Below are 25,932 nucleotides of genomic sequence, written 5' to 3' on the forward strand. Positions count from 1 at the left end.
AGTGCCGGGCAGAGCCCAGAGCGAAGGCCTTCAGGAGGTGCTGTGAAGCACCGGGGAAGCCGGGTGCCTGTTCACCCCGACACACTGGACGAGCTGGTCCTGGCAGGGGGACGGGGGCCGAGGCTCCAGAGGCTGGTCTCCAGGCTCCCGCCCACGGCCCCCGGAGGAAGAGCTCCATCCAGTCTTCCCCGAGCTGGCACCCAGCGCCCCTGCGAAGGCACCAGGTGCTCACGGGGCCAGCGCATGGGGGGGTGCCGCCCACACAACCAGCCCCAGAGCTCCCGCCCGAGTTGCTGGCTTCTTGCGTCGAGGGGTCGCCTCGGAGAAACCTTCCCGAGACGCCGTTTCGGCAAGAAAGCGCCCGCATCCCAGTACAACTGGACAGAACGGCACCAGGAGACGGGGTGGGCTTCGAGGGATCTTTATTAAGTGATGCTTTAGTCTCAGTCTCTGCCAGGGACTGGGAGTCGGGGTGACCCCACTGCCCCCAGGTCGTCCCAGACTTGCTGTCTTAGAGGAAGGAGGCAAGAAGCCTGCTCTCCTCTGAGAACAGCCTGGGAAGCTAGGCTAGCGCTGGGGTGGGGGCGGCGGAGCCGAGCCCCGCCGCCCCCTCCCACGAGCTCCTGGCCAGCCCCAGGGCAAGGGGCCGAGGCGGCCGGGCCAGAGCCTCCCCCACGCCTGCCCTGAGCGATTCATGATCTCGGCTCCCGCGTTCACCTCGCCACCGGCCACGAGCAAGCGAGCCCCATGCTCAGCCCCAGCAGGACAGCAGGCCCCCGACCAGGCAGCTCGACGGGCCCCTCCTCTCTGCGGCCCACCTCCACGCAGGCCTCTCCCAGACCGTCGGGGCTGGTGGCCTGGCACCGCACCCCCCCCCTTCCTGGCATCGCACTCCGCCCCCTGCACAGATCACGACTGTGGGGCTGGTGGGCCCGGGACCCTCGCTGGCCCACGGGGCCAGCCTGCCGTCAAGAGGGGCCTGCTCCGTGCCCTGGAAGCTGGGCAGACGCGGAGCGAGGGCAGAAGTGGGGCGGCTGGGTGCGTGGCTCCCACAGCAGCAGGAGGGGGCGAGCCCTGGCCCTGCTCTTGGTGCCAGCAGCTCCAGGCCCTCTTCTGGAAGAGTCCCCATGGCTCCAGAACTGCCCCCGCCTGTGCAAAGGGAGGGGAGGATGGGGGGTCCTCCAGGAGGGGAAGGGTCTGCAGAGAACCACCCACACATCCGGTGTTACCCAATTCCTCCCCTGGCACCAGAGGATCCAACTCCTGACGCCAACCACCCTGCGTCTTGAGTGAGGAAGGGGGGCCCTTCTGCTGTCCCTTCCCCTCAGAGGTCCACAAACCACTCCAATGGAACGCAGACGCCCACGCCTGCCACCTGCCCCTGGTGACAGCAGGGGGCTGAGGCAGAAGGGCTGGCTGGGGGCCCACAGGCCTCTCCTGCGCCCAGCACTTCCCCCACTTTCCTGACGTCGTCTTGGCGACAGGGGGACCCGCCCTCCCAGCCGGCTCTGGGCCCTCCCTGTGGCTCCCGGGCCCTCCCTGCGGCCTGTGTGCAGCTGGGCTTCCTTCCTGCGTGCGTGCGTGAGTCTGCGTGTGGTGGGGTGACTACAGGTGGTGGTCCTGGCTGCCAGGGAGGGCAGGAGAGATCTGGATGCAGCCCCACTGCAGGGCCTGGGGGTCCGTCTCAACCAATCTCCTTCCACTGCTTGTAGAAGTCCAGAACATTCTTGATGTCCACACTGGCGTGTGCAGCGGCCTGCAGAGCTGCCTAACGGATGGGGGAAGCAAGAAAAGCAAGTGTGTGGAGTGTTCTGAGAAGAGAGTCCCTTTGCGCCTCTTCCCCATTCACCCCTATCCCCCCACCTCACGGACCTACCTGCATAGGGCCTGAGAGCGCACCGGGGTTGTCCAGTGGAAGGCCTGTGACGATGGTCACCATGCCGCTCGGGTCCTCCTCACCTGCCCCCTGGGCCAGAGTCAACTGTTTGCAGCTGTCCAGGATCTTATAGAGAGTCCTGGTAGGAAGAGGAGGTGGGCCAAGCCCCAGCATGAGCGCAGCCCGGACGCCAGGATCCCCAGGGCCCAGGGGAAGCTGGGGACAGGGAGGGCAGCAGGAGAGCGAGCAGGAGAAACCAGGCGGCCAGGGCAGTGGTTCTGGAGGGTGTCCTCAGGGAGTGGGCAGAGGGACACTGAGCGGGGACATCAAGCCCCGGCATCTCAGAGCCACAGGGGCTCCGGGGCTAGAGCCCCTTCTCCCGCCCCGCAGGGGACAGGCGCAGGACGCCCTGGCGGGCTGAGCGTGACCAGGCTGGTCCCTCTAGCTGCTGCAGGACCATCTGGCCCAGGGAGAGGTCGGAGAGGAGCGAGGCGGACAGCCTAGCTGAGGTTCTAGGAGCACGGGGCTGGCATTTTACCAGGCGTCTGCATCCTGCCTCTTCAGCTTATGCCGCTCGAAGCTCTTTCCCACCTCTTTCTGGCAGCGAATATACCTGCGAGGGAGACAGCAGGGCGGGAGGGGGGGGTCAGAGGAGGCGGAGCGCCTCCCACAAAGCACCTCGCTGTGGCCCAGGGGAGGGGGCCCAGTCTCTCCCATCACAGCTCTGTTGGGAGCCATTTCAAAGGAGCTTCCTGGCCACTGAGCCCAGCTCGCTTTTCCTCCTCCTGATAACATCGATCCTTCGGTTCCTCCCAGGGGAGGAGCTGAGAAGGGAGAAACAGCAGATGCTTTTCAAGTCAGGGCTTCTGCAGACAAGGTCCAAACAAGCAGGCTTTGTGCGGCTTCCTGCCCGGGCAGAGGTGGCAGGGGAGCCGGGGAGCAAGGGCCAGTTTCTCCCTCTACTGCGCCCGCCGCCCGCTACTCTCCCAGCCCCGGAGCGCAGGAGGGCGGGCATGTGTGGGCCTGAGCACCAACACGCCGCCACCTGCCAGTCCCTGGCTAGCTGCAACGGGGAGGGCACCCTGGTACCCCTGATCACGCGGCCCGACCCTAAAACAGCAGAAACTCCTGCCAAGGAGCCCACAGCCCAGAGCTGGGGGGAAGGGAGGGTCCTGCCCCCATCTCCCTGCTGATGCTGACCTCGTGTCTGCCCCAGAGGCAAAGAGACAGCAGGTCGGTGTCCCCCGTGACCACCCTCCATCCACACCTGAGACCCTGACCTGTAATCTCATCTCTGCAAGTGTGTGTCTTACCCGTGGGGAGCCAGGGACAAACACTCTTGTCGGGGAGCCTGACCCGGGGCTCGAGAGAGGCCCAGCCAGGCCCACACTCACCTGTTTCCTTTCTTAAACTCTGCCTCCAAGTATCGGATCCCATCCCGGGCCCCTGGGTGTTCCTTCTTCAGCAAGTCCAGGCCATCGATCACTGGAGGACAAGGTGGGGGTGGGGAAGGATGCAACAGGTGAGCTCTCGCTGCTGTGGCCCAGGGCTCCGCAGGAAGCGGCTGAGCTCGCGGGGGTCCCCCAGCCCCCCGCTGCAGGAGAAGCAGGGCCCGGGGCTCCTACGCGGCTCCGAGCTCTTCCGAAGCACGGCCTTCTGCGAGCAGCAGAGCCGGCACTCGAGCAAGTGCGTTCGCTTAGATGTTCCTCTCATTTCTAACCATCTCGCGAGTCAGAATTTAACAGGGACGGTCACGCGCGTTCCACAGACGAAGTGACCGAGCTTTAGAAAGGTGGCAGGACCTGACCGAGGCCACGGTATGGAAACTGGGCCCCCATGAGCGCTTCTCCATCGCAAGCCGAAGTCTCTTCTTAGCCACACCCTGCCCCACCTCCCAGCACGCCTACCCGTCCTTGGGATGATGACAATGAAGCGGCCGCTGGTGGCCAGCTGGCGGATGACCGGGAGGTGGTGGCAGAGGGCCTGGGTGTCGGGGACGAGGTAGGGAGACATTGCCGACTGGGCCTTGGGCTGCTGCAGGCTCCCTTCCAGCTGAGAGACCTCGAGCTGAGGACAGAGGGCAGAGTGTGGGGCTGCGTGGGCCCTGCAGCCTGGGCGGGGAGGATGGAACCCAAAGGGGCCCTCATGGGGCATCTCCTGCTGCAAAGGGGGCAGGGGGCTCCCTACACCAAGGCCTTGGAGGAAAGGGGGGCGGGAAGAAGGGAAGGAGAAGAGAAAGGAAAGACAGCAGAGAAGGCAGAAAGGGGCCATCAAGGCTCAGTGAGGAAATGGGCACGGAAAGGAATTCTGGGAGGCGATGCGGTTAAAGTGAAGGCCACCACGGAAGCGGGGAGACGGAACAGAGCTGGGGGGGGCACAGTGGAACGGGGGTAGGGGAGGCAGCGGAACCAAACGGGAGCTGTGCAACAGAGCAGGGGGCAGCGGCTGGAGGGGATGGTCTGCCGCTGGGGCCTGGCCAATGACCAGATCAAGAACAGGAGCAGCTGGGTCCCGACTGCCCACCTGAAGTCGCAGCTGGGCCATGTCTCTCATCAGCCTGTTCCGACGGGCTTCCTCCTGTGCCTATGAGGAGAAACACATGCTAAGCTTGGGACCAAGAGCTGGGGCCACAGTCCTTTCCCCAGCGATCAAGAGGTGTAACAGATTATCTGAGAAGAACTCCCAGGGTCTGAAACAGGAAGCCCTCATGTGAAGTCAGCTCTCTCGCTCGCGCCAAGAGAGGCTCGGGAGACAAACCACTCCTCTGGCGGAGAAGGACCCGGGACCCGCGCTGAAGCTCTCGCTGGCCCAGGCGCTCGGAGAGGAGCGCCTGGCTGCAGTCAGGCTTCCCGCTCTGCCCCTCTGCTCCGTGCGGTCCCCGCACACCCCACCTTCTATCACCATCCACTCGCCAACTTCTTCCAAATCCGCAGCTCCAGCCCACACAGCCCCCGCCCCCCGCTCCTCCAAACTTGCTGCTGCCCTTCTGGTGGTTCCCGGATGTGGGAAACCAGCCACCATGTGCACGAGGCAGCGGCGGCGAAGCGGGCTGTGACCGACCGTTCCCTCACGGCTCCCCGTCACCGCTTCCCCGTCCTGCCGACCGCACCGCCTAAAAATCGCTCACACCCTTCCGCTCCCCTCCACCGCGTGACCCCCTAAGCTGGTTCCTCCCACCTCCTCCTCCCTGGCCCGCGCCCCTACCCCCAGCCACCTTCCCCGCCGGCAACCAGACGCCATCTGCTGTGCACCGTGGCCCCGATTAAAAGTCCTCTGATGGGGCGCCTGGGTGGCTCAGTTGGTTAAGCGACTGCCTTCGGCTCAGGTCATGATCCTGGAGTCCCGGGATCGAGTCCCGCATCGGGCTCCCTGCTCGGCGGGGAGCCTGCTTCTGCCTCTGACCCTCCCCCCTCTCATGTGCTCTCTCTCTCTCATTCTGTCTCAAATAAATAAATAAAATCTTAAAAAAAAAAAAAAAGTCCTCTGATGGTTTCCTTCTGTCTTCTGGATGAAGCCCAAATTCCCTAACGTGGTGTAAAGATGAGATTAAGGGGGCGCCTGGGTGGCTCAGTCGTTAAGCGTCTGCCTTCGGCTCAGGTCATGGCCCCACATCAGGCTCCCTGCTCAGCGGGAAGCCTGCTTCTCCCTCTCCCACTCCCCCTGCTTGTGTTCCCTCTCTCGTTGCCAAATAAATAAAATCTTAAAAAAAAAAAATTAAAAACAAATTAAGACGAGATTAAGGATGGGGACTTATCCTTAAATATCAGCTGGGAGGTGGCCACCGAAGGCTCTCTGATGGGCAAAGTGACATCCTCAGAGCGGTGCTTTACAACATTAAGCCTGAATGTATAATCACATTCTAACCACGAGAACACGTGGCCAAGACGTGTCTGGACAAAGCCAGGTTGAGTGACATCCTACAAAATAATTGACCAATACTCCTCTGAAGTGTCAAGGTCACGAAAGGAAAACTGAGGAACTGTCACAGCCCAGAGCAGACCCAGGAGGCACACAACCCAACATAATGGGAGAGCCTGGGAAAGAAAACAGACATTAGGGGTCCCTGGGTGGCTCAGTCATTAAGCATCTGCCTTCAGCTCAGGTCATGGTCCCTGGGTCCTGGGGTCGAGCCCCGCATCGCGCTCCCTGCTTGGCCTCTCCCTCTGCCCCTCCCCCTGCTCGTGCTCTCTTCCTCCTGCTCCCTCTCTAATAAATAAATAAAATCTTTAAAAAAACAAAAAAGAAAACAGACGTCAGTAGAAAATCTAGTGAAATCTGAAAAAAGTCTATGGTTAACAGTACTGCACCGTCCCGACGTCTTGGTTGTGCAAGATGCACCTACGTCCCTGCAGAGTCTGCATGACAGAGCGGCCCCTTGGAGAAACCCGGGTGCAGCAAGGAGAGGAGGAGGCACCCGAGCAGGCGCCGCCGGTGGACTGGCGAGGACGGGGAGCGCTGTCTGTAGGAATCAAGCCCAGGGAGCAGCCTTTCAGGCTAGAATTGGAATTGTGATGCCCCTCTGCTGGGGGGGGGAGCGGGCATCCATCTGGATCCAGGAAGGGCAGAGCTGCACCACCCTCGGGCTCTGGCATCCCCGGGCCAGCGGCTCAGAGATGTGGGCCTCTGCCGTCCTCAGGGAACACCTGAGGAACCACAGGAAAGATGGGTCCCTAACCCGGGCAGATGCTGGCGTCCCGAAGCAGGAGCAGCGGCCCCTGGCACCCAGTGGGCCCGCAGAGAAGCCGCGCCCCATGGCAGCTTAGAAGAGCCAGTCTGCCCAATCCCAGAGCCCTGGCTCTGCCACGGACAGTCTGTCTTCCGTGGTTCTGTGCGCCCTGGGCGAGTGCAGGAGAGGGTAAGAGCACCTCGCAGAGCTGCGCCCAAGGTCGAATGAGCTGTCCCGGGCCAACTCGGCTTGGCACGCAGAAAGCTCTCAATACGTGATGGCAGATGTCAATATGGGGATGGCCACGATTGCTGCTAAGGGATGAAGGGTGGACATGTGCCACTCAGCAGTGCAGGGGGCAGTCCCAGCAGACGATGTGACCTCAGGGTCCAGCACCACCCGCGAGGGGCTTTCAGGTGCTCCCTGTCCCTGAGGAAGAGTCTTGGAGCTTTAAGCTAAAGGAAATGCCTGCAAAAGCTACCACTTTTTAAAGCTGTGTAATTTCCCCATGATTACCTTTGTAATTATGCGTTTTCCTCTACAGAACAGCAACAAAAGCATTAACACAAAAGGTGTTTTTTTTGAACAAAACGAGCTTGCTTTTAAGATTGCAAAGAAGGGAGTTTCTGGTGAGCCTTTGCTCCTTCCCAGCCACGTGCAACATCCGCAGGAAGGGGGTGCTCAGAGAGGCCGGGAGGCCTGCAGCTTGGGACGAAGAAGAACCATGGACGTTTGCAGAGACACGTGGGCTGTGTCAGTGCCAGACGCCCCCCGCCCCCGAATGTACTGCCATCCAGCTGGGAGGAGAGCGCGCTCAGAGCGGGGCAGGCCCCGGCGCAGAGCCTGGACTTTGCTCCCCAAGCGTCAGCCCCACAAAGAGACTATCTTGTTTGCTGCTGTGACCCCGGTACCCACAGAGCAGACAGGCCCGGCACAGAGCAGACGCTCGGTCAGTGTGGGGACCAGATTCTGAATGGAGAGGAGGTAACCCTGGCCACCTATTTTCTGGGGCTCCTGGAGGAAAGGATCCTGCCTGGCGTCTGATACCCGGATCCTGCCACTCCCCCCGCCCCCAGTCTGCAGCCCCCAGAGAGGAAGGGCCAGGAGCACCGGCTGAGCACGCACGGTGCCCGAGACACACGCTCCTCCTAGCGTCACAACTACCCTATGACACAGGCTTAGCAAGGAGCTCGGACTCGGGGGTGGGGGGGGGACAGAGACGGCCCTTAAGCCCAGGCAGTCGGGACACAGGCCTGGTGCCACGCTGCCTCTACTCAAAGCACCGCTCCCTCCCTGTCTGCTGGCCCACCCACAGCCCCCATCACTGCGCTCTTCCATCAGGGGCCCCCAGTCCATCAGGGGCCTCTTAGGCTTGCTTTCTCAGCGTGCCCGGCAGGAGCGGGGCACACAGGGAGGGCAGGCAGGACGACTCACCATGCGGAACTGCGCCTGGGCCTGTTGCAGCACGCCCTCCTGCTCCGACTGGGCGATGCTCACGAAAATGCCGGCCTCCGTGCTGAACTGCAGGATGCTGCCTTGCAGGCGGGCCACGAAGTGGCCAAAGCTGCGGATGCAGCAAATGCGCACGACCGACTGTGAGGGGATGCGGGAGCCGGTCAGGCGGGGGCTCCTTGGAAAGGCCAGTGGTCTGGAGGGTGGGAGAGGGGAGCCCCGAGACCCAGAGCCTCGAGATGCCAGGAAAGGAGACTCCAGGCAGGACTAGTGAACCAGGACTCAGGTGGAGACAGAATAGGCAGTGCACCAGGCTGAGAATGGGAGGACCTGGGCGCTCACGCCACCTCCCTCCTTGGGGTCTTGCGTGGAAAAACGAGGGAACTGAGCCACTTTTTTGGTTGGCAAAACAATTCTTCCCCATCAAACAAAAATCTCTAGAACCCTAAAATATGAAACAGACTAGAGCCAAGGTGCTCTGGCTGGAGAGGAGCAAGCAAGAAGCCCATGCGAGTGCCGGCGAGGGCGCCGGGAGCCTGTCTGCTCTGCTTCCCCTGCCGTCCCCAGGCGGCCCACTCCGGAAGGCAGACGCAAGGGTGACCGGCCTGGGCGGGCAGCATTCCCCCTTCCAGCTCTCGACGGCCTCCTGTCCAGCTCACAGGACACTGTACCCAGAGTGGAGAAGAGCATGAGAACAGCTCCTAAGCCCTAATGGCCCCCCCATTCCACCCTCTGCAAAAGGTGGACATGGTGGAGGGAAGCCCACGAGCAGACACCCCATAAAGGAGCAGCCCGCGGGAAGGGGAGCAAGCTCCGCGGCTCACGAAGGAGGCACGGCCAGCCCAGCCCTGAGGACACCCTGCCTGTCTGGACAGGAGGGCCACCTGCTTCGCTGTGGGGCTGGACTAACAACAGAGCTGGTGGCGTCAGAAACGCCATGCTCACCTCCTCTAAGGTGCTAAGCAGGGACCGATCCGTGTCAAAGTTAAAGCGTCGATGGGCAGCCCGGAGGGGAGGCAGATTACGAAGGGCTGTGTCCTCTGGGAGCAGCAGGCTGGAGGGCAGGTCAGGCAGTTCACAACCTTCGAGAAGGTCTTGGACCTCGGGACACAGGGCCAGGCCTGGAGAGAAGACGCGTGAGACCACCTGCCCTGTGGGAGCCCCCAGAGGAACACAGCCCTTCCCCTGGGAGAACAGGGAGATGAGCACACAGAGCCATCCCACATGGCTCGCGGAGACCAGAGCTGGTGGGGTTGGGGGAGCAGGGCAGGCATGGGGAGCAATGGGCTCCGATGCAAAAGGCTCCCCGACACCAGGGTGGACCCGAGGCAGGCTCTGGAGGGGGACGTACACACCTCTCAGGTGAGGCCAGAGGTGGGAACCAGAGGACAGGTGCAGCTGCAGGTGGCAGGAGGAGGTGAGCTCTGGAGGCCCAGGAGGACTCTCAGCAACCGGGGCTGGCTCTCAGGCTCGCCTCTCTCCGCTCCTGCCTGCCCCATGGCCTTCCCCGGGGAGCACACTCCCTGGCCAACCAGGCCACCTGCCCACAGTGAGGCAGTGTTGGGGGAAACCGGAGACGCAGACACCACAATGGCTGCTGTGTGTCAGGGTGGCGGGTGAGTCCCATTAACCTCCTTCTCCCCAGGCTGGGTTACCAGGGAGGGGGCTGGGCTTCGTGGGGCCACGAGGGAAAGGGGAAGGGCGGCGGTGCTGGGCACCCACTCACCAGACTCCTGGAGCTCACCAGCAGCTGGCAACAGGTTCAGCAACACAGACAGGCGATTCCACAGACTTTGAGAGCTCTGTGGAGAGGGGAGGCCTTCAGCGGAGTGGGGGGCGAGAAAAGCAGGACGCCTGGGGGGTCCAGGGGCTATGGCCATAGGCCTAGAGCGATCTGATAGAAAAATTAACTAAAGAGGCCAAGGGGGGACTCCTGGGAGACCTGGAAAACAGGGAGCTAATCCCATGAGGAATGAAGGGGGAACCACGGGCCTGGCTGAACTTCATCACCAGCAGCAAGGTCATGGGGAGAAGGTGTGAGGCCACAGAAAGGACACTCTGGATTCTGGGAGTGGGAAAAGCTAGAGGGCTGGAGGCGGCTTCTCCCCGTCATTCAGCCCTCCGTGTGCCCATCCTGGGACACCTGTGTGGGAATGTGACCCCACATCCCCATCTTTAGCACACCTGATGACTAAGGGTGGTGAGTAACTCGCTGCCAGCACACTTAAGCACGCACCCAAGGGTGTGCCTGGCCCTAACCCCAACTTTCATCTGGGGAGGACAGCGACCTACAGGGGAGGAGTCTTCCACGGCACAGCAGATGTGTTCCTGGGATAAAGCAACACGGGAAAAAACCGCCGGGCCCTCAAGGATCAAGGCAGACTGAACCTGGGGAGAAGGCGCCTGCGCCCCCCACCTCCACAGCGCCAGCCTGACACCATGCCCTCCACCCACTGCTCCCCTGCCCCAACGCCTCCACCCTGTCTGGTGGTCCTGCCACCGCTGGGTCCCGTCTCCCTGGCACCACTCGGTGCCCCCTCCTCCCTCTGGACTCCAGGACCAGGCTCAAGGCCGGCCCTCACACACACGCCTTCATCGACCCCAGTCCTGACGACAGGCGGTACGGCCGGTGCGAGAGGCATGAAGCGGACTAAGCGCTTTCCCCATCCACGGACTTTGGGCCTCAGCCCGGGCCACAGGCTCCTGGAGGGCAGAGATCATGTCTAATCCTTTTCCTTGTAAAAAGCCTAAGGCCCACGCAAAGCAGATGCCTGCCGTCACTTCTGTGGTGATGGAAGCAGCTGAGGGGCCTCCAGGCTGTGCTTCCCCCCGACGCCCGGAGTGCCGCACCTGCGCACACACGACGATGAGGTCAGGGTTGGCCCGCAACCAGTCCAGGAAGACCTTCACGGCCGGAAGCAGGCCTTCGGCCGCCAAAACTTGTAGCTTCTCCTGGACGCTGCGCTCATTCCGACAGGAGCGCCCGCTGGACTCACTGCCCTCCGACTCGGAGCCCTCCTCAGAGGCTGGGGTGGGGGACAGAGAGCCAGGATGAACAGCAGGCACGTGGCATCGGGCTTCAGCTCCAGGCCGGGGGCACGCTCGCCCTGCCTGCCCTCTGGAGCAGTTCTAATGTGAAAGATGGGGAACTCGCTACGCACTCCTGCTTAATCCTTCTACGCCCACTAACCTGATGCTTTTAAGCCAAGAGACTGCTGCCTCCACCCTTCTTGAGACGCCTGGGTGGCTCAGTCGGTTAAGCGTCTGCCTTCGACTCAGGTCATGATCTCAGGGGCCTGGGATCGAGCCCTGCATCTGGCTCCCTGCTCAGTGGGGAGCCTGCTTTTCCATCTCCCTCTGCCTGCCGCTCCCCCTGCTTGTGCTCTGACAGATAAATAAAATCTTAAAAACAAAAACAAAAAATGTTTCTTTCTGGGGCCCCTAGGTGGCTCAGTCGGTTGAATGTTGGACTCTTGATCTCAGCTCAGGTCTTGATCTCAGGGTCATGAGTTCAAGCCCTGTGCTGCGCTCCACACCAGGTGTGGAGCCTACTGAAAAAGAATAAATAAAACAAAATACAGGGGCGCCTGGGTGGCCCAGTCGTTAAGCGTCTGCCTTCGGCTCAGGTCATGATCCCGGGGTCCTGGGATCGAGCCCTGCATTGGGCTCCTCACTCTGCAGGAGGCCTGCTTCTCCCTCTCCCCCTGCTTGTGTTCCCTCTCTAGCTGTGTCTCTCTCTGTCAAATAAAATCTTTAAAAAAAATAAAATACTAAAACTAATGATGTAATGTATGGGGATTAACATAAGAATAAATAAATAAATAAATAAATAAAAATAAAATAACACAAAAAACAAAAACAAAATACACTTCTTTCTGTCTCAAGCTAAATTGGGAGGGTGGTCTACAGCTATTCTCTCAACCAGCGTTTATAAAAGGTCTACTCTCTGCTAGAAAGCAGGGCAGACAATCAGAAGGGAGCTGTCAGGGAGGGAGAAAAGGCATACAGAATTAAAAGAAACACCCCCAAGGTGCCTGGGTGGCTCACTCGGTTAAGTGTCTGACTCCTGGTTTCAGCTCAGGTCACAATCTCAGGGTCTGTGAGATCGAGCCCCGTGTCAGGCTCTGCGCTCAGCACGGAGTCAGCTTGGGATTCTCTCTCCCCCTTCCCCTCCCTCTCCGCTCCTCCCCCCTCACGCAGGCACATGCTAATAAATAAACTGAATTAAAAAAAAAATGGGGCGCCTGGGTGGCTCAGTCGTTAGGTGTCTGCCTTCGGCTCAGGTCATGGTCCCAGGGTCCTGGGACCGAGCCCTGCATCGGGCTCCCTGCTCTGCGGGAGTCTGCTTCTCCCTCTCCCACTCCCCCTGCTTGTGTTCCTTCTCTCGCTGTGTCTGTCTCTGTCAAATAAATAAATAAAATCTTGAAAAAAAAAAAGAAAAAAAAAGGACGACCCCCACCTCCTACCTCTTTAACCTGGCAGGTCAGAGCACGGAGCAGACCGCTCCAGCTCTGCATCCTGGCTTCCTAGCTGCTTCTATCCCTGAAGCGTTCCCTGCGTCCCACCCACGTACAGGCACGGCGTAAGGAACTGAGAATCCAAGGACAGAGCAAACACACACTGTCCTGCCCCCACGAGGCTCATGGTCTCGCTGGAGAGACAGACAAGCCAACCGACAAGTACGCCTGAGTGGGAGAGGCCTAGAGGCTGTGGCGGGGCAGAGGCTACAGGAGCCCATGGGGAGGAAATCTCCCCTGGCCTCAGAAGAAGCCTAGACCCAGTGATTTCTAAGGGAACGCCAGAGGGCAAGTAAGAATGAGCCAAGCAACAGGCCAGGGGCAAGGGGCAGCATTTAGAAGAGGGATGAGAACTCTTCCCCCAAAAGAGTGCTGAGAAAGTTCAACAAGACAACAGCCGACAACAGTCTAGCCCGGCGCCTGAGAAAGCAGGCACTGGGCGCCTCCTGTGTGGGGAAGAGCCTCGGGAGAGAGGTCCCCTGGTGGGCCAAGGGCCGGTGGCAGTGGTCGTGTGGGGAGGCAAGCCCCACACTCACGGGGCAGAACGCCAGCAGCAGTGGGGATTCTCAGGACAACACTCCTGGCCCGGACCAGAGGAAGCAGGGAAGGCAGCGAGGCGGGGCGGGGAGGCTCCTGCAGAGACAGGCAAGCCGCCTCTTCGGGGCGATGGCGGCAAGTGCGGACCAGAGCAGCCCGAAGAGCTACCTGGCTCCGAGGGCTTGTCCGCATCTCCGTTGACACAGGGTGTGCGGCTGGCCACGGTGTGAGGTTCGCTGGGGGGCTGGAGGAGCAGGTTGCTGAAGGTGGGGGCCAGTCGGAAGCAGCGCTTGGTCTGGAACATCTGGGTGGACATGGCTTGCAGGTTGCTGGCAATGCTATCTTCACCGGGGCCCAGGGGGCCATTGAGAGACTCGGGAGCCTCTGACCTGGGCCGAGCAGGCTCCAGGGCTGGGGACCGTGTCCCCTCCTCATCCTCCATGTCTTCCAGGTCTGACCGGGACTCCTGGCTGTTCATTTCTGAGTCTGTCTCAGCATCAAAGGCCGTTCCCCCACCTTCGAGACTCTTGTCAGACCCACTGTCCGAGCCCTCGCTGGCCCTGGCCGAGTCGTGGCTGGAGTCTGAGTCGAAGCCTTCACTCAGGTCACTGTCCTCTCCAGCTCTGGGTGGGTGGCGGCGACGGCGGAGGCAGGAGAGACGGGAGAACTTCCGGCTCTTTCTGACCTCACCTGAGGGAGGTGCTGCAGGAGGTGCTGCGGGAGGGGGCTCAGGGCCTGGCGCCTCCTCCTTCTCCAAGGGCTCATCTGTGCAGAGAGGACAGTCAGGCGGGGCCTCGGGACAAACTGGAGCCCGGAAGTTGGAAGGTGCTCTTCAACACCTCCTCCCGAGCCACGCCCACGCCCCCTCCCTCCGTCATCCGCCCCAGGCTGACCCAGCCGGTCGCATCGCCCCAGCCTGCACCTGTGCCTTCGCTCTGGAACGTCGGCACGGGGTTCTCGCCCTCCTCCAGCTCAGCCTGCAGCCGTATATTGACGTGGTTGACCAGGTGGGAGAAGAGGGCCAGGGTGAAGGCAATGGCCGCGCTGTATTGCTTGGAGCCTAAAGCCAGGACAGCCAGGCATCAGGGGCCCAGGGCTGTGAGGAGGAGGTGCCGTTCACTCCAGCCCCATCTCACCTGTTCTCCACCCTTCCAAGGATCCAACTACTTCTCAAAGCTTCTTCTAAGGAGAAAAGCCTTCTCAGGTCTCTGCGTGATTATCCCGTCGTCTAGAACGTACCAGCCCACTCCGTGCGCCCAGGTAAGCATATCCTCTAGCCCCACGCCATTCTCCCTGGCTCTGATGCCTTCACGCGGGCTCCTCCTCGCAGCCCAGCACCACACACCGGCCCTGCCGCCCCCTCCCTCCCGACTCGGCTCCACGTGGCCCGCTGCAGAAAGGTCTGCACAACTGCCCGAGCGCCCCCGCAGCGAAGTCTGAATTCTGTCTGGGTCATCAGCTAAGTATCCTGCCTCTCCTGTCTGCGGGCTGTGGCCAAGAGTGTGTCTGGGAGGGGGGTGGAGATAGGCTGTGGCCTCTGTTCCTTCCCCAGCAGATCCTTCAGGGTAGGGTTCCCCGGCCCTCACACCCACAGCCAAATGCTCCTGGAAGTTGGGCAGCAAGGCCCCCAGCAGCCCCAGGGGAGAAGGCGGGGCACAGGGAGTTACCTGCTCTCTTCAAGCTGTGCACGCCCATGAGACAGATGATGACCATCTGAAAGATGAGGAGGTCCGGGAGGAAAGCGTAGCCGCCCTCATAGTCCTCCTCACCCTCGCTGGCCAGGCTGAGGCTGGGGGACGGGGGCAGGTAGAAGAGGCAGAGGTTGAAGTCCTCCAGGACTGACTGGCAGAGTGACGTCAGCTCTGAGTCCACCGGGCTGCAGAAGGGCAGGAGCGACAGGGAGGTCCGTGACTCAGTCGGGGGCAGGCACGAGGAGCCGTGGGCACAGGGACGGCCACAGAGAGAGCCGCCCTGGTGGGGCTCACGGGACACAGGCCAAGGGCCTGCCCTCTTGTGCTCACCTGCTCCTGGGCTGCAGGAGGCTTTGCAGGTACATGAAGTTCACTAGCAACCTCTTGATATCTTTACATCTGGAAGAAGAGGAACCCAAGGGAAATGGCAAATGGCTCCAGAGCCCCTCCAGTCCCACCACACCAGCCGCAGAGACCCCTCCGGCCCACAGGCCCTACGCACCGCTTCTTGCTGGGAGACAGTTTCCGAGCCTCGCACTTCTTCAACTGGTGGTACATTTTGGCTGCCTTGTCATACAGCCGCTTGAGATTCCCATAGGCCCCCTCAAAGGACACTTCCGACTGGATGCTGAAGGAGATACAGATGAACGCTGTGGAGTCTCGGCAGGGGACGGTGCTCTACGGGAGCTTGAGGGAACAATGCTTCTAGCCAACGCACGCTGCCCCCAGCCTCGCCTTCCACGTACAGACTCAGGGTGAAGGCCATCTTTCCGGATAAAATACACAGACACAACTTCCAGATAAACATACTGAACATAATGCCTTCGCTTCCTCCGTAAGTGGAATGATTGCTTCTACTCTGTTACTGTGACTTAAGTAAGTTACCATCCCCGAAATACACCAGCCTCCGTCTTTTGTGAACCACAGAGCACTTAACAGGTGCCATCTAAGAAACCGGCCGCAAACAAGGGAGCGTACACACAATTTCAGGGCTCACGACACTGGTTTGGATGCGCGTGTGCGCGCCATGTGCCAGGCCCCGTACCCTGATACCGTCCACACGTGCGCACGAGGACGTGGAGCCCGGAAGAGCAGGAACGTTGTGCAGGCCCCACGGCGAACACAAGCTAGAGCAGAGTGTCCAAGCCCAGCCTGCCTCACTGCAGTATCTAGGACACCAACAGTGCACTGGGCTGTTTTTAATGTCTTTTCGGGGGAAACAATCTTTTCATTGTAAGAAGCAACGGATAGAAAAGAAGAAATGTATGTTAATGGTGAATAAAAGCCATGAATTCCCTGACACTCCTGCCATTCAGGGGGTTCTGTGTCTACTCCCCTCAAATCGGGGGGCCCAGGGGGAAGGACCAGGCAATGCAGCTGCTCTGACCAGCAGAACACCGGGCAGGTGACTCTGCCAGTTTCCAGGCCCAGGCCATAAGAGACTGGCAGATTCCAAATCTCTTGGATCATTATCCACTGTCTGAAGCCTTGAGCTACCACATAAGAAATCCATCTCTCCCAAGGAAGAGAGACCACACGGAGTGGGAGGGGGTCCAGATGAGCCTCGATCCAGATAGATCAGCCCTCCAGGGCCGCTGAATACCAATGACTGATCCTAGACAAGGCCACCGAGGGGAAAAGAACTGCCAGACTGAGCCCCACCCAAATACCTAACCCATGAACATGAGACGTGAATGCTTTAACATAGGAGGGCAGGACCTCAGCAGGCAACTCCCAAACCTGGATGTGCTGGGCTGTCTTTGGAAGTGACTCACCCTAAATCATGGTCATGGGTGTGATGAGGGACCAAGGGGGCATTCCCCGGAAGGCACGAGAGAATTGGGGAAGAGGCAACGGAAACCTACAAACCTGGTAACTGTATTTAAGAATTAAAACAGTGGCCTCTGGGGCCAGTCTATACCGATCCAGGAAAGGAGACGGGCACCCCAAGAGCAGATACTGTGTTGATTCAAGGGAAAAGGTTTCCCAGACCAGGTGAGCCGAGGACCAGGGCACAGGGAATTACAAGGCATAATCTTTACACTTCGGTACGTGGCCAGTACAGGTACGAAGACCAACTTACTTTACTCCCTTTGCCTTGAAGTCCAGTTCACAGCAGTGTCTTCTGCAAATGTCTGGCTTCTCATGGAGCCGTTGGCCCCTACAAGGCTGCCGCTGGGGCCCAGGCAGTTTATTTCTGACTATAATGTCATCAAGGGCACCAGCCGACCTATCAGGCACGTGCGCACTTGGCTCTGCCGACTCGGGGGCCTAAACCCACTCAGCCTCAGCTGTCCTGAACCCGAGGTTTCTTATTCTGAGGGAGCATCAGCACCGGGGAAACAGTGGGCCACGCTGCTGCTCAGCTGGTCTTCCCACACTGTCACCACAGTCACTCTGAGACACTGAAGCTTGACAGTTCTGCACTTGTCAACCACTACCCTGATAACGTTTTATTCCCCACGTCTTTTTTTTTTTTTAGGATTTTGTTTGTTTATTTGACAGAGAGACACAGCGAGAAAGGGAACACAAGCAGGGGGAGTGGGAGAGAGAGAAGCAGGCTTCCCGCCAAGCAGGGAGCCCAATGTGGGGCTCAATCCCAGGACCCCGGGATCATGACCTGAGCCGAAGGCAGACGCTTGACGACTGAGCCCCCCAGGTGCCCCCCCGATCCCATGTACTTCCTCCTTCCAGACAGCAATCCTGAACTTACAGGAGACGGTGGGCAGCTATGTTGGCTGCCTGAGAGCCAACAAATCCAGGGGGTTCTGTGACAAGCAGCCCTACCTCCACCAAGGGATAGGAAAGGAGGGGGCGTGAAGCAGCAGCAGGTGGCCTGGCCGGGGGGATGGGGGAGGCAGGCACTCACCAGCGCAGGTAACAGTACATGGCCTCCACGCTGTAGTACTTGCCGCCTGCAAGCGTGCCCAGCTGGTTGAAGGGCATTCCTGAAGGAAGACAGAAGTCACGCGGTCCGGGGCCACAACACGCACCCACCACCACGACCCAGCACTGCTGAGCACCGGGTACTCGTGGGGAGGAGGACCGGGTCTGCAGCGGACACCGGCGTCCCTGGGGAAGAGCAGCTGATCCTATCTCCCCAGGGGACTGACTACAGACTCCCTGCCGGCCTGGCCTGCCAGGGGGTTCAGCACCGAGGGGCGCCGTTCCGTCAGCAGCGGCTGTGGCCCCTCTAAGGCTGATGGAATGCCATGGAGCCCTCTCCTCTATCCCAGCTCGGTTTCTCACCCCTGAACTCTCCTACTACGAGCTAATCCCCGCCTCTCCCTGTAACGGAGCCTTCTCCCTTCTCCCACTGTGCAGGCCATGGGGACAGCTAAAGTAGAAGTTCCTCTTTCTACAGAGACCTCAGGGACAGGGGAGCCTTCTTCTCTTCCTTCCCCTCTGCCTTCCTCCTTCTTAGATCAGGACTCTGCATTTCTCTTGAGAGTGTGTTCCGAGGGGGAGAATGCCCAACCAAGGTGAAGTCTGATGGGACCGAGCATGGGGAGGACCCACGGAAGCCAATGCGGCCTGCCTGCCCTCTTAACGTTGTCTTCCTGTTGGAAAATGCTGCCTGGTAGGGAGGCCCGAGTGGGGGGTGCCACTTACCAATCTGGGGAGCTACTGACAAGGCTTGGTAGTAAAATCTCTCAGCTAGCAGCTCGGTGTCTACACCAGCTAATTCATTCTGATATCGCGCTGCAGGAGACAGAAGGAAGGAAACGTGATGATGCTGTGTTTCAGAAAAACCTCCCCTCATTTGGGAGTCCGCTGTGGAGCTGTAGTAAGAGCCTGGGAGGAAGATGCCTGAGCCAGGAGGCAGGCGGCTTGGGCCTCTGGCACAATCTTAACTCTGCATGACTACGGGCAAATTGTTCAACTCTCTCTTCCTTGCTGATAGCTTCAAAATGTAGAGAATGTTTAGTGTTTGTAAAAAGACTCCTGCTTATCTCCTCCCGATGAAGGGGACCTGCAGCAGACGGAACTGCTTGGGAAGATCCCTGGTACTGGGTTCTAGAATATAGCTGCTTGATTCTGGAGTGAAGACATTACTGAGGACACCTGGTCAGTCTACATGAAGCAGCTGGCGCTCTCTGTGCACAGGGCCCATGAGGGGACCAGGAGTGGGCGGGGCAGGGAGGGAAAGAGCCTCAGGTGACAAAAGGCAATGCATCCAACGGCCTAATGAGAAACCTTTAGCTACCAGGACTAGAGGCCCAGGGGCCAGCAGGCAAGAGAGTACTCCTCCATTCCGAGAACATTTGTCGGGCAGGAAGTCCTCCATGAGGCCTAACTTCAATTCCTCTAGGAGTCCATGAAGAAAGAAAAAAGCAAACCCCAAAGAAGGAGAAGAGTATCCAATTAAGGTCTTCCTAACCCACTACTGAAACCGAGTAATCACCCAGACTTTCTCAAAGTTCATTTTCCCTCTTCCATAGTCACTGGTCCTTTCTGGCTCACGGAGGGGCAGTGAGAAGGGCACATCGTTTGATGGGGGGGGGGTCCTCCTCCTGCTCCCCCATCACATACAAGGTGGTACCAACAACAGAAGCAGCTTTCCGCCTGTCCTGGAGCCCAACCCAAAAAGGAAAGGTTCAGATTCTTACACAAGTCCCCCAGGTACATGAGACATCGGTGACACGCCATCTGTGCCCAGTCCATCTCCTTTCCCGAAGCCGACACTGGCTTCCTGCATCCTGGGAAAGACAGACAGAGACCGTCAGGAGCCCGTTCCCCAGCCCCCTACCTAACGGGAAACACCTTTCCCAGGTGGAGAAAGGAGATCAAGAATCCACGGCTCGCCCTAAAACAGTGTCGGGGGGGGGGGCAGAGAAGACACGCATCCAGGACCCAGGTAGAGAGACAGAGGCTCACAGATAGGGGTCATTCACAGGAGAGGAAGTAACTGGAGGAGATGAGCGAGGGTCCCTGGGCCAGGACAGTTCCCTGGGGGAAGGCGACGTGAAAGGTCATCATAGGCGGACTTCTACAAAGGAAGAAGAGGTGAAGCTCAAGTGTCAGGACAGTCTTGGCTGCCTTGGGTAGAAGCTCCCCACATAAGAGTGAAAGGTTTGAGTAGAGACGGGAAACCTGTGCATGAGGCCAAGGTAGGTGGCTTCCGCCTGGGGAGGAGGTGCACGGAGAAGGCTACCTACTGGAGGGTCTGCCCATGAGGGAGACAGCTGAGCTTGCCATGCCTGAGGACCGGTGTGGCCAGAGCCCGATATGCTGGGCTCTCCGCTCCCCCTCCACCCAAGCAGCTTTGCAGCCTCAGTTCAGAGAGTTTGAGCTCTTTGGGAGGCAGTTTTCCCATGTGCCAGGTACTGCTCTAAGTGTCGCTCAGTGTCAATTTAACGGATCCTCACAGCAACCTCACGAGGAGGTCACTCTCACTGCTCCCAGGCGGTAGTCAAGGAGACTGTCACACAGCGGGTAAGTGGGAGAGCCAGGACTCGAAGGGCACACTGGCTCCAGAGCCCATCCCCCCTTGTCCACCTCACCGTCAGCCACGCTGCCGGCTGCGTGACTCCCACCCTGAAAAGCGGACCGAACAGCGTAGTCAGCTGAACGTGAAAACATCAACGAGGAGGAAAACAGAGTTTGGGGAACTGATTCTCTGAAGTGAGACAATATTTGTTGTCCTTCACTTTGGGGGGCTCTGGACCTCTCTGGCCATCGGGTATAGTCTGTGAGGGCGGTCTTAGGTTACACTGTTGTTTTTAAATCATGTTTTGTAAACGCACCAAATGCAGTGCTACGCTTCTGACCGGAGACTGCCCTATGGTGGCAGTCACAAGCTCGGGCCCCGGGAGTCCAGCAAGGGCGGGGGCAGAGGCGGGGCAGGGAAGGAGCGTGAGGGGCCAGAGGTCAGACAAGGAGGGAAGGTCAGCCAGAGCCACGGACACCTCAGACAGCCGCACAGAGACCGGCGCTCTCCTGCGGGAATGTCCATAATCCCCAAACGTTTCTAAAACTGTCAATACTTGCAAAAAAACCGGGAAACAATCTCTGAAGTTAAAAGAAACCGTGCTGGGGGCACCCGGCCAGCTCAGTCGGGGGGGTGGGAGGCTCCTGATCTTGGGGTCGTGAGCTGAAGCCCCACGCTGGGTGTAGAGATTACGTAAATAAATAAACAAACAAATAAAAACTTAAAAAAGAAACAGTGCCAACCAAATTCAACTGCAAGAAGAAAACAAATGCTATTAGTACTATCCTCCAGTGCCAGACCTGCTCTAGATCATTCCATCCCTCCTTCCGACTCAGTCTACAGTCCCAACCAACAGAAACCTCTCTCTTTCCTTCAGATCTTTACCCTACCTCATGTGCTTATATGGATAAACCCGAAGTCCATGGACTATATGAAGGTCTTGCTAGAATCCTCTCTGCCTGACTAGGTCACAAGCTACAGTACCCAGAAGAATAAGAAGGCCAGATGTGGAGGCATATATCCTTGCTCCTCAAGCCCACCTTTCAGCGTTCACTGACCTATGAGGGGGTCGGTGACATGGGTCCAGTCAATGCAGCACTGAAGTTCCAGCTGGTAGTGGGACTGGATATAGAGAAGCAGATGCTGGTAGAAGCCAATCCCAGCGACCAGGTGCGTCCTGTAGGCACATTCCAAGGTGCTCCGGCTGTGGATGTGCTGGACGTTGGGAAAGTGAAGGGGCTGGCTAAGCAGTAAGCTCAGAGGACTGTTCTTCCTCCCTAACCCAGTTCCTCTCATGAGGAAATGAACTTAGATTCTTGGCTCTGAAACTTCATCCACTCTCCTTTCACTCACGAGTTATCCCCACACCCTTAGATCCACTTCTCTGAACTTCCCATCTGGGATGAGGCTCCTCCTCCCCCAATCCTAATTACATCTGACCCCCTCCCTTTCTGCCATCTTTTCCTTGGCTCCTCTACCTCCAACCATGTCCTGGCCCACCTTCCTAATTGTCTCTTCCTTTCTTAGCTTCCCTCTTTAGACAACGTTTCTTTTCAAAATCTAGGACCTCCCCTTACCTTTTTGTTAGTCTTGATAAGCTGAATAACTTCGTAGTATACCTTTCTCCATAGCAGCTCCTCAGCCTTCCTCCCATAGTCCACTGGGTGCAGGAACATAAGCTTGACGCAGAGCTCGCGCAGCCTGAGGGTACAGAGGAGCACAAGAGACTGACCATCCTTGGGGCAAGGAAGCATTTGCCAATACCCCGACCAACAAATCCCTGTGCCTCCCAAGGGACATCCAGGGTCAGTCTGCATGACCCGGGACAAAGAGCTGTCCTGGAAAGCAGTGGGAGCCCCAAAGGATAGAGGCAGGAGCAGTAAGAACTTTAATAATCTTCTTTTTCCCCTGCACACTTCTCTCCTTTTTTCCTGCCTTTTAACCCCATCTTTCTTTCCTGTCATTTTGTAGCATGGCCAGCTCCCCCAACTCCAACGCCATCCGTATGGCACCAGTCTGTTAGATGCAGAAGCTGCAGAAAGACTGAGGGGTCCCCATTTCCTCTCTTAGGAGGGCCAGAGTTCACAACCCATTATTGTACCATGAGTTCAGGAGATAAGAGAGAACATGCGCCTACATGCGACAGCGTTTCAGGGGGAGAAGGGCAGAGAAACCGTAAGGATCTATGGTTTAGAGTCTCCAGCTTACTTGTTCCTCAGGCTAATGTTCTCTGGTTTGAACACTTCTTGATAAGCGGTTTTGTTGCAAAGGATGAGGTCAAGTCGATGCACAGCCTCCACCACAGCCCTGGAAAGAAATACAGGCAAACAGCCCCTGAGCCATGCATATATCCAGGCAGGCTGGGGGGGGGGGGGGGGGGGGGGGCACTGATCCTAGGGGAGAAGCTGCAGAATTAGGGGCAGGGAAATGGGAAGGCTGCAGGCTGGGCTGCACCCAACAAGATGAACAGTCTCCCCGCCCCCCTGACAGAACAGCCCCCTACCCCGGGGGACATTTCTGACTATCACTACTTGTGGCGGGGATTCGAGGGGGGGGGGGATTGCTACTGGCATTCAGTGGGTGCGGCCAGATACCCCACAATACACAGGACAGTCCACCACATTAACTATCCTACCCCAAATGTCCAAGGTGTCAAGGTAGAGAAACCCTGTGATATGAGAAGCTAGACTCTCTTAATGGAAAGAGTCTATGCTGTGATGCCAACAGAAAATCCAGGCTCTGACTGCTGGCTGTGTCTAAGACTGTAACTTTGGGCAAATTATCGGAGCTCTCCAAGCCTCAGCTGCCCTGTCCATAAAAATGGGGACAGGAACAGCAGCTGCCTCAGAGGACTGTGAGGATGAACTGAAAGAACTTACGGGTGGCCTTGGCATACGGCAGCCATTCAACAAATAATGGTGACATGAATTAATTACTGTGCACGGGCTTATTGTCTCTGACACAAAGGAAAGGCATTCCTAGCATAAAATTCTATTTCTGAATTAGTGGGGTATGGAAAAATGGGGGGAGGGCTGAGCTGTGTACTGCACAGTCACAAGGTCTTCTGGGTTCTTTGTTTGATATTAAAGGCTCTGGGTCCTGGGCAAAATATCTAACTTCCTTATGTCCCAGTTCTCCCATCTACAAAATGAGAGTAATATTATCACCCACGGTGTGAGGATTAAATTAGCTTATACACAAAGCACTCATAATAGTGCCTCGTACATGCGGAGCATTCAATAAGCATTAGCCTCCATCTCTCTTGTCACAAGGCTAAGGAGGAGACTCCAGACACCACGAGAAAAGGCCAAGGAAACTCCACAAGGGATGGCTAAGAAGTGCCAGAGGTATGTGTCACCTCTAGAAAGGTAAAACCCAGAGGAAGACAGATAGCAGCTGTCAAAACAGGTAAACTCAGACACAGCTCCAGGCACAAAAGCAACAAAGAAAGGGGGCATTAGTGATTCCCAATTCAAGATTGTTTCAGAATACTGAGACATGGGCTCCTGGGCTGGGGCAAGTGGGCCCCTGGGCTGGGGCAAGTGGGCCCCGGCAGGCGAGCTCCCTGTGGTGGCTCAGGTGGGACGCCAGCAAAAGCTGCCCTGCCCAGGGAAAAGTGACCACCAGCACGCAGGTGAGTGGGTGGGAGGGTAATCCAGGCCTTCCCACAGGCAATCTTTAGAGCTCAGCATTTCTCCAAATGCCTTCTGGGCTGCCCAGAGAAGGGAGCCAAGCCCTTTCAGCCAGCCTGGCCCTCGATGCCAGCGCCATCAGACAGCCATCAGTGACTTTACTCTAGGCCTGCTTAGTGCCCCAGGGCAGGGCTTCTGAACTTCCGTGCCATGGACAGATCTCAGGAGTGTGTACACATGTCTTTATGGACTGCTCCACAGCTCTCAGTTCTCAATCCAAGAAAGCTTAATAACCATTACTCTAGGAAGTTCTAATTGCAAATCTTTTTTTTTTTTTTTAAGTAATCTCTGTACCCAACGTGGGGCTCAAACGCATGACCCTGAGATCAAGAGTTGCATGCTCTCCTGAGCCAGCCAAGCGCCCCGAAATATGTTTTTTAAAAATAGTTAATCGGCCTAATTAATTAATTGGTGTTTGTGACCCGCCCAGCATCCCTTCTACTGCTGTCTTTTCTTCTGAGAGGCTTAAAACATTTCAGAATCTCATTTCTATAAACAGACTGTGGGAATTTCCCAAAGTTACTGAAGCTTTGAGTGACAGTTTCGTAGTCTAACAGCACATTTATGTTGGGCAGAGAAATCAGACCTTCCTTCCCCAGTTCCTTCCAATAGCCACCACTGCGCTCATAAAGAACAAAAACAGGGGCGCCTGGGTGGCTCCATCGTTAGGCGTCTGCCTTCGGCTCGGGTCATGATCCCAGGGTCCTGGGATCGAGCCCCGCATCGGGCTCCCTGCTCCGCGGGGAACCTGCTTCTCCCTCTCCCTCCGCCCCTGCTTGTGTTCCCTCTCTCGCTGTCTCTGTCAAATGAGTAAAATCTTAAAAAAAAAAAAAAATACAGAGACCTGCTGCCTCACATTTCCACCCTGCTCAAAGCCAAGAACTCACAGTCGCAGGCAGAGGTGCCCACATGCACACACGTAAGCCACATGTGCTCACACATCACCTGCAGTCAGCCAGTCCTGTGAGGGTGGTGGGTGGGGGAAGAACTAGGCCTGCGAACGATCAGAAGGATGACCAGGGCCATTACCAAAAGCTGGAGACAAGGAGGGAATCCTGCAGGCAGGGCCCACGCTCTGCAGGCCGCGCTGACATTCAGCAGCATGACACGGCACACGTGCCAACCAGAGCCAGCTGCTCACCCGCCCGAGCCGGCTAGGGGCAGCCCACAGCGGCGCCCAGGGGCTGCTGGATGGGATCACTCTTCCATTTCTGGAGCAGCCTGTACTCCCCTCTGCCTCCGACTTACAAAGGCCGAGAAGGCAGGATGCCGATTCCAGGGAGGAAAAGACCACATGCTCTTGACTCCTTCACTGCCAAGACGGGGCCCACCGCTCCAAGGGCCCTGCTCAACAGACCGGAGCTAAACGACAAATCCAAACCCTGCGCCCCACTGGAAAGCAGCAACCTCGAGTTGGCCTCACGCTTCACCCCATTCTGCCCCGGTTCTAGAAACCACGTCCCAGCTGCCCCCCATAAAACAATCCTCGACCCTGTGTGGGGAGAGGCACAGCGGCCTCAGCAGAGGCACGGGGGATGCAGACGGGACCTGCGGAGGGCGAGTGGCGCTGCGGCGACCAGCAGCCAGGAATGGAAGCTGCTGGCAAGAGACCGAGTCACGAGGCTGGGAGGGAGCGGGGCTCGGGGCGGGGGCCCCGGTGCCCTGAACGGGCTCCGTGACCTGGGCACACTGCGCACTCACAGCCCTTCGTGGCCCTTCCAGACCAACACAACGCGTCTCCAGCCCCGCTCCATTCAAACTCCGCACACCCGGAGCCACAGGGGCTTTCGAGTGTATCCAAGCCCAGCCTGTCCTCTCCAGGACGAGGACGGCGAGGCCCAAGGTCGCACGGAGCGCCCGGCTCTCCGGGCCGCAGCCCGGGCGCTCCCGCCCGCGCCCTGCGGGGTTCGGGGCGCCGCTCCCTTCCGGCTTCTCCCCGCCGGCGACCCCACCCTCACCCCGCGGCCCGCCCAGCTCGGGGCCGCGCCCGGCGCCCGGCCAGGGCCTCCTCCACGCGCGCCCCTCGGCCGCCCCCGCCCGCGCCCGCGCCCCGGCCCCGGCCCCGCCCCC

General features: G+C 58.6%; 1 protein-coding gene across 3 annotated transcripts; it reads right to left on the bottom strand.

The window, feature by feature from the left end:
- Positions 1-405: 405 nt before the first annotated feature.
- SMG5 (SMG5 nonsense mediated mRNA decay factor) lies at positions 406-25,682 on the bottom strand. Of its 3 annotated transcripts, none has more exons than XM_035009806.1 (22): positions 25,564-25,682; positions 22,379-22,477; positions 21,748-21,871; positions 21,229-21,385; positions 19,350-19,439; positions 18,352-18,441; positions 17,609-17,687; positions 15,242-15,367; positions 15,070-15,138; positions 14,716-14,924; positions 13,971-14,108; positions 13,217-13,813; positions 10,845-11,020; positions 9,721-9,796; positions 8,940-9,115; positions 7,977-8,135; positions 4,400-4,459; positions 3,784-3,943; positions 3,271-3,361; positions 2,415-2,489; positions 1,877-2,015; positions 406-1,768 (listed from the first exon to the last, which is right to left on the bottom strand). In XM_035009806.1, the coding sequence occupies exons 1-22, from the start codon at positions 25,614-25,616 to the stop codon at positions 1,685-1,687; spliced, it is 3,027 nt and encodes a 1,008-aa protein (XP_034865697.1). In that variant the 5' UTR covers positions 25,617-25,682; the 3' UTR covers positions 406-1,684. The 3 variants fall into 3 exon arrangements, with proteins under 3 accessions (XP_034865697.1, XP_034865699.1, XP_034865700.1); XM_035009808.1 differs by lacking the exon at positions 25,564-25,682 and adding an exon at positions 25,111-25,333; XM_035009809.1 differs by lacking the exons at positions 21,229-21,385; positions 22,379-22,477; positions 25,564-25,682 and having other exon boundaries at positions 21,748-21,806.
- Between the last annotated feature and the right edge of the window lie 250 nt (positions 25,683-25,932).

The sequence above is a fragment of the Mirounga leonina genome, unplaced genomic scaffold (assembly GCF_011800145.1).
Source record: "Mirounga leonina isolate KUSES-001 unplaced genomic scaffold, KU_Mleo_1.0 Mir_154, whole genome shotgun sequence".
NCBI classification, from domain to species: domain Eukaryota; kingdom Metazoa; phylum Chordata; class Mammalia; order Carnivora; family Phocidae; genus Mirounga; species Mirounga leonina.

Coding starts and splice junctions, on each gene's coding strand:
- SMG5 (XM_035009806.1), bottom strand. CDS start 25,616: ATGGAGCGGGGCTGGAGACGCGTTGTGTTGGTCTGGAAGGGCCACGAA. Junction 21,872..22,378: donor AACATTAGCCTGAGGAACAA/GTAAGCTGGAGA, acceptor CTGTACCCTCAG/GCTGCGCGAGCTCTGCGTCA. Junction 9,116..9,720: donor TGGTGAGCTCCAGGAGTCTG/GTGAGTGGGTGC, acceptor TCTTCTCTCCAG/GCCTGGCCCTGTGTCCCGAG.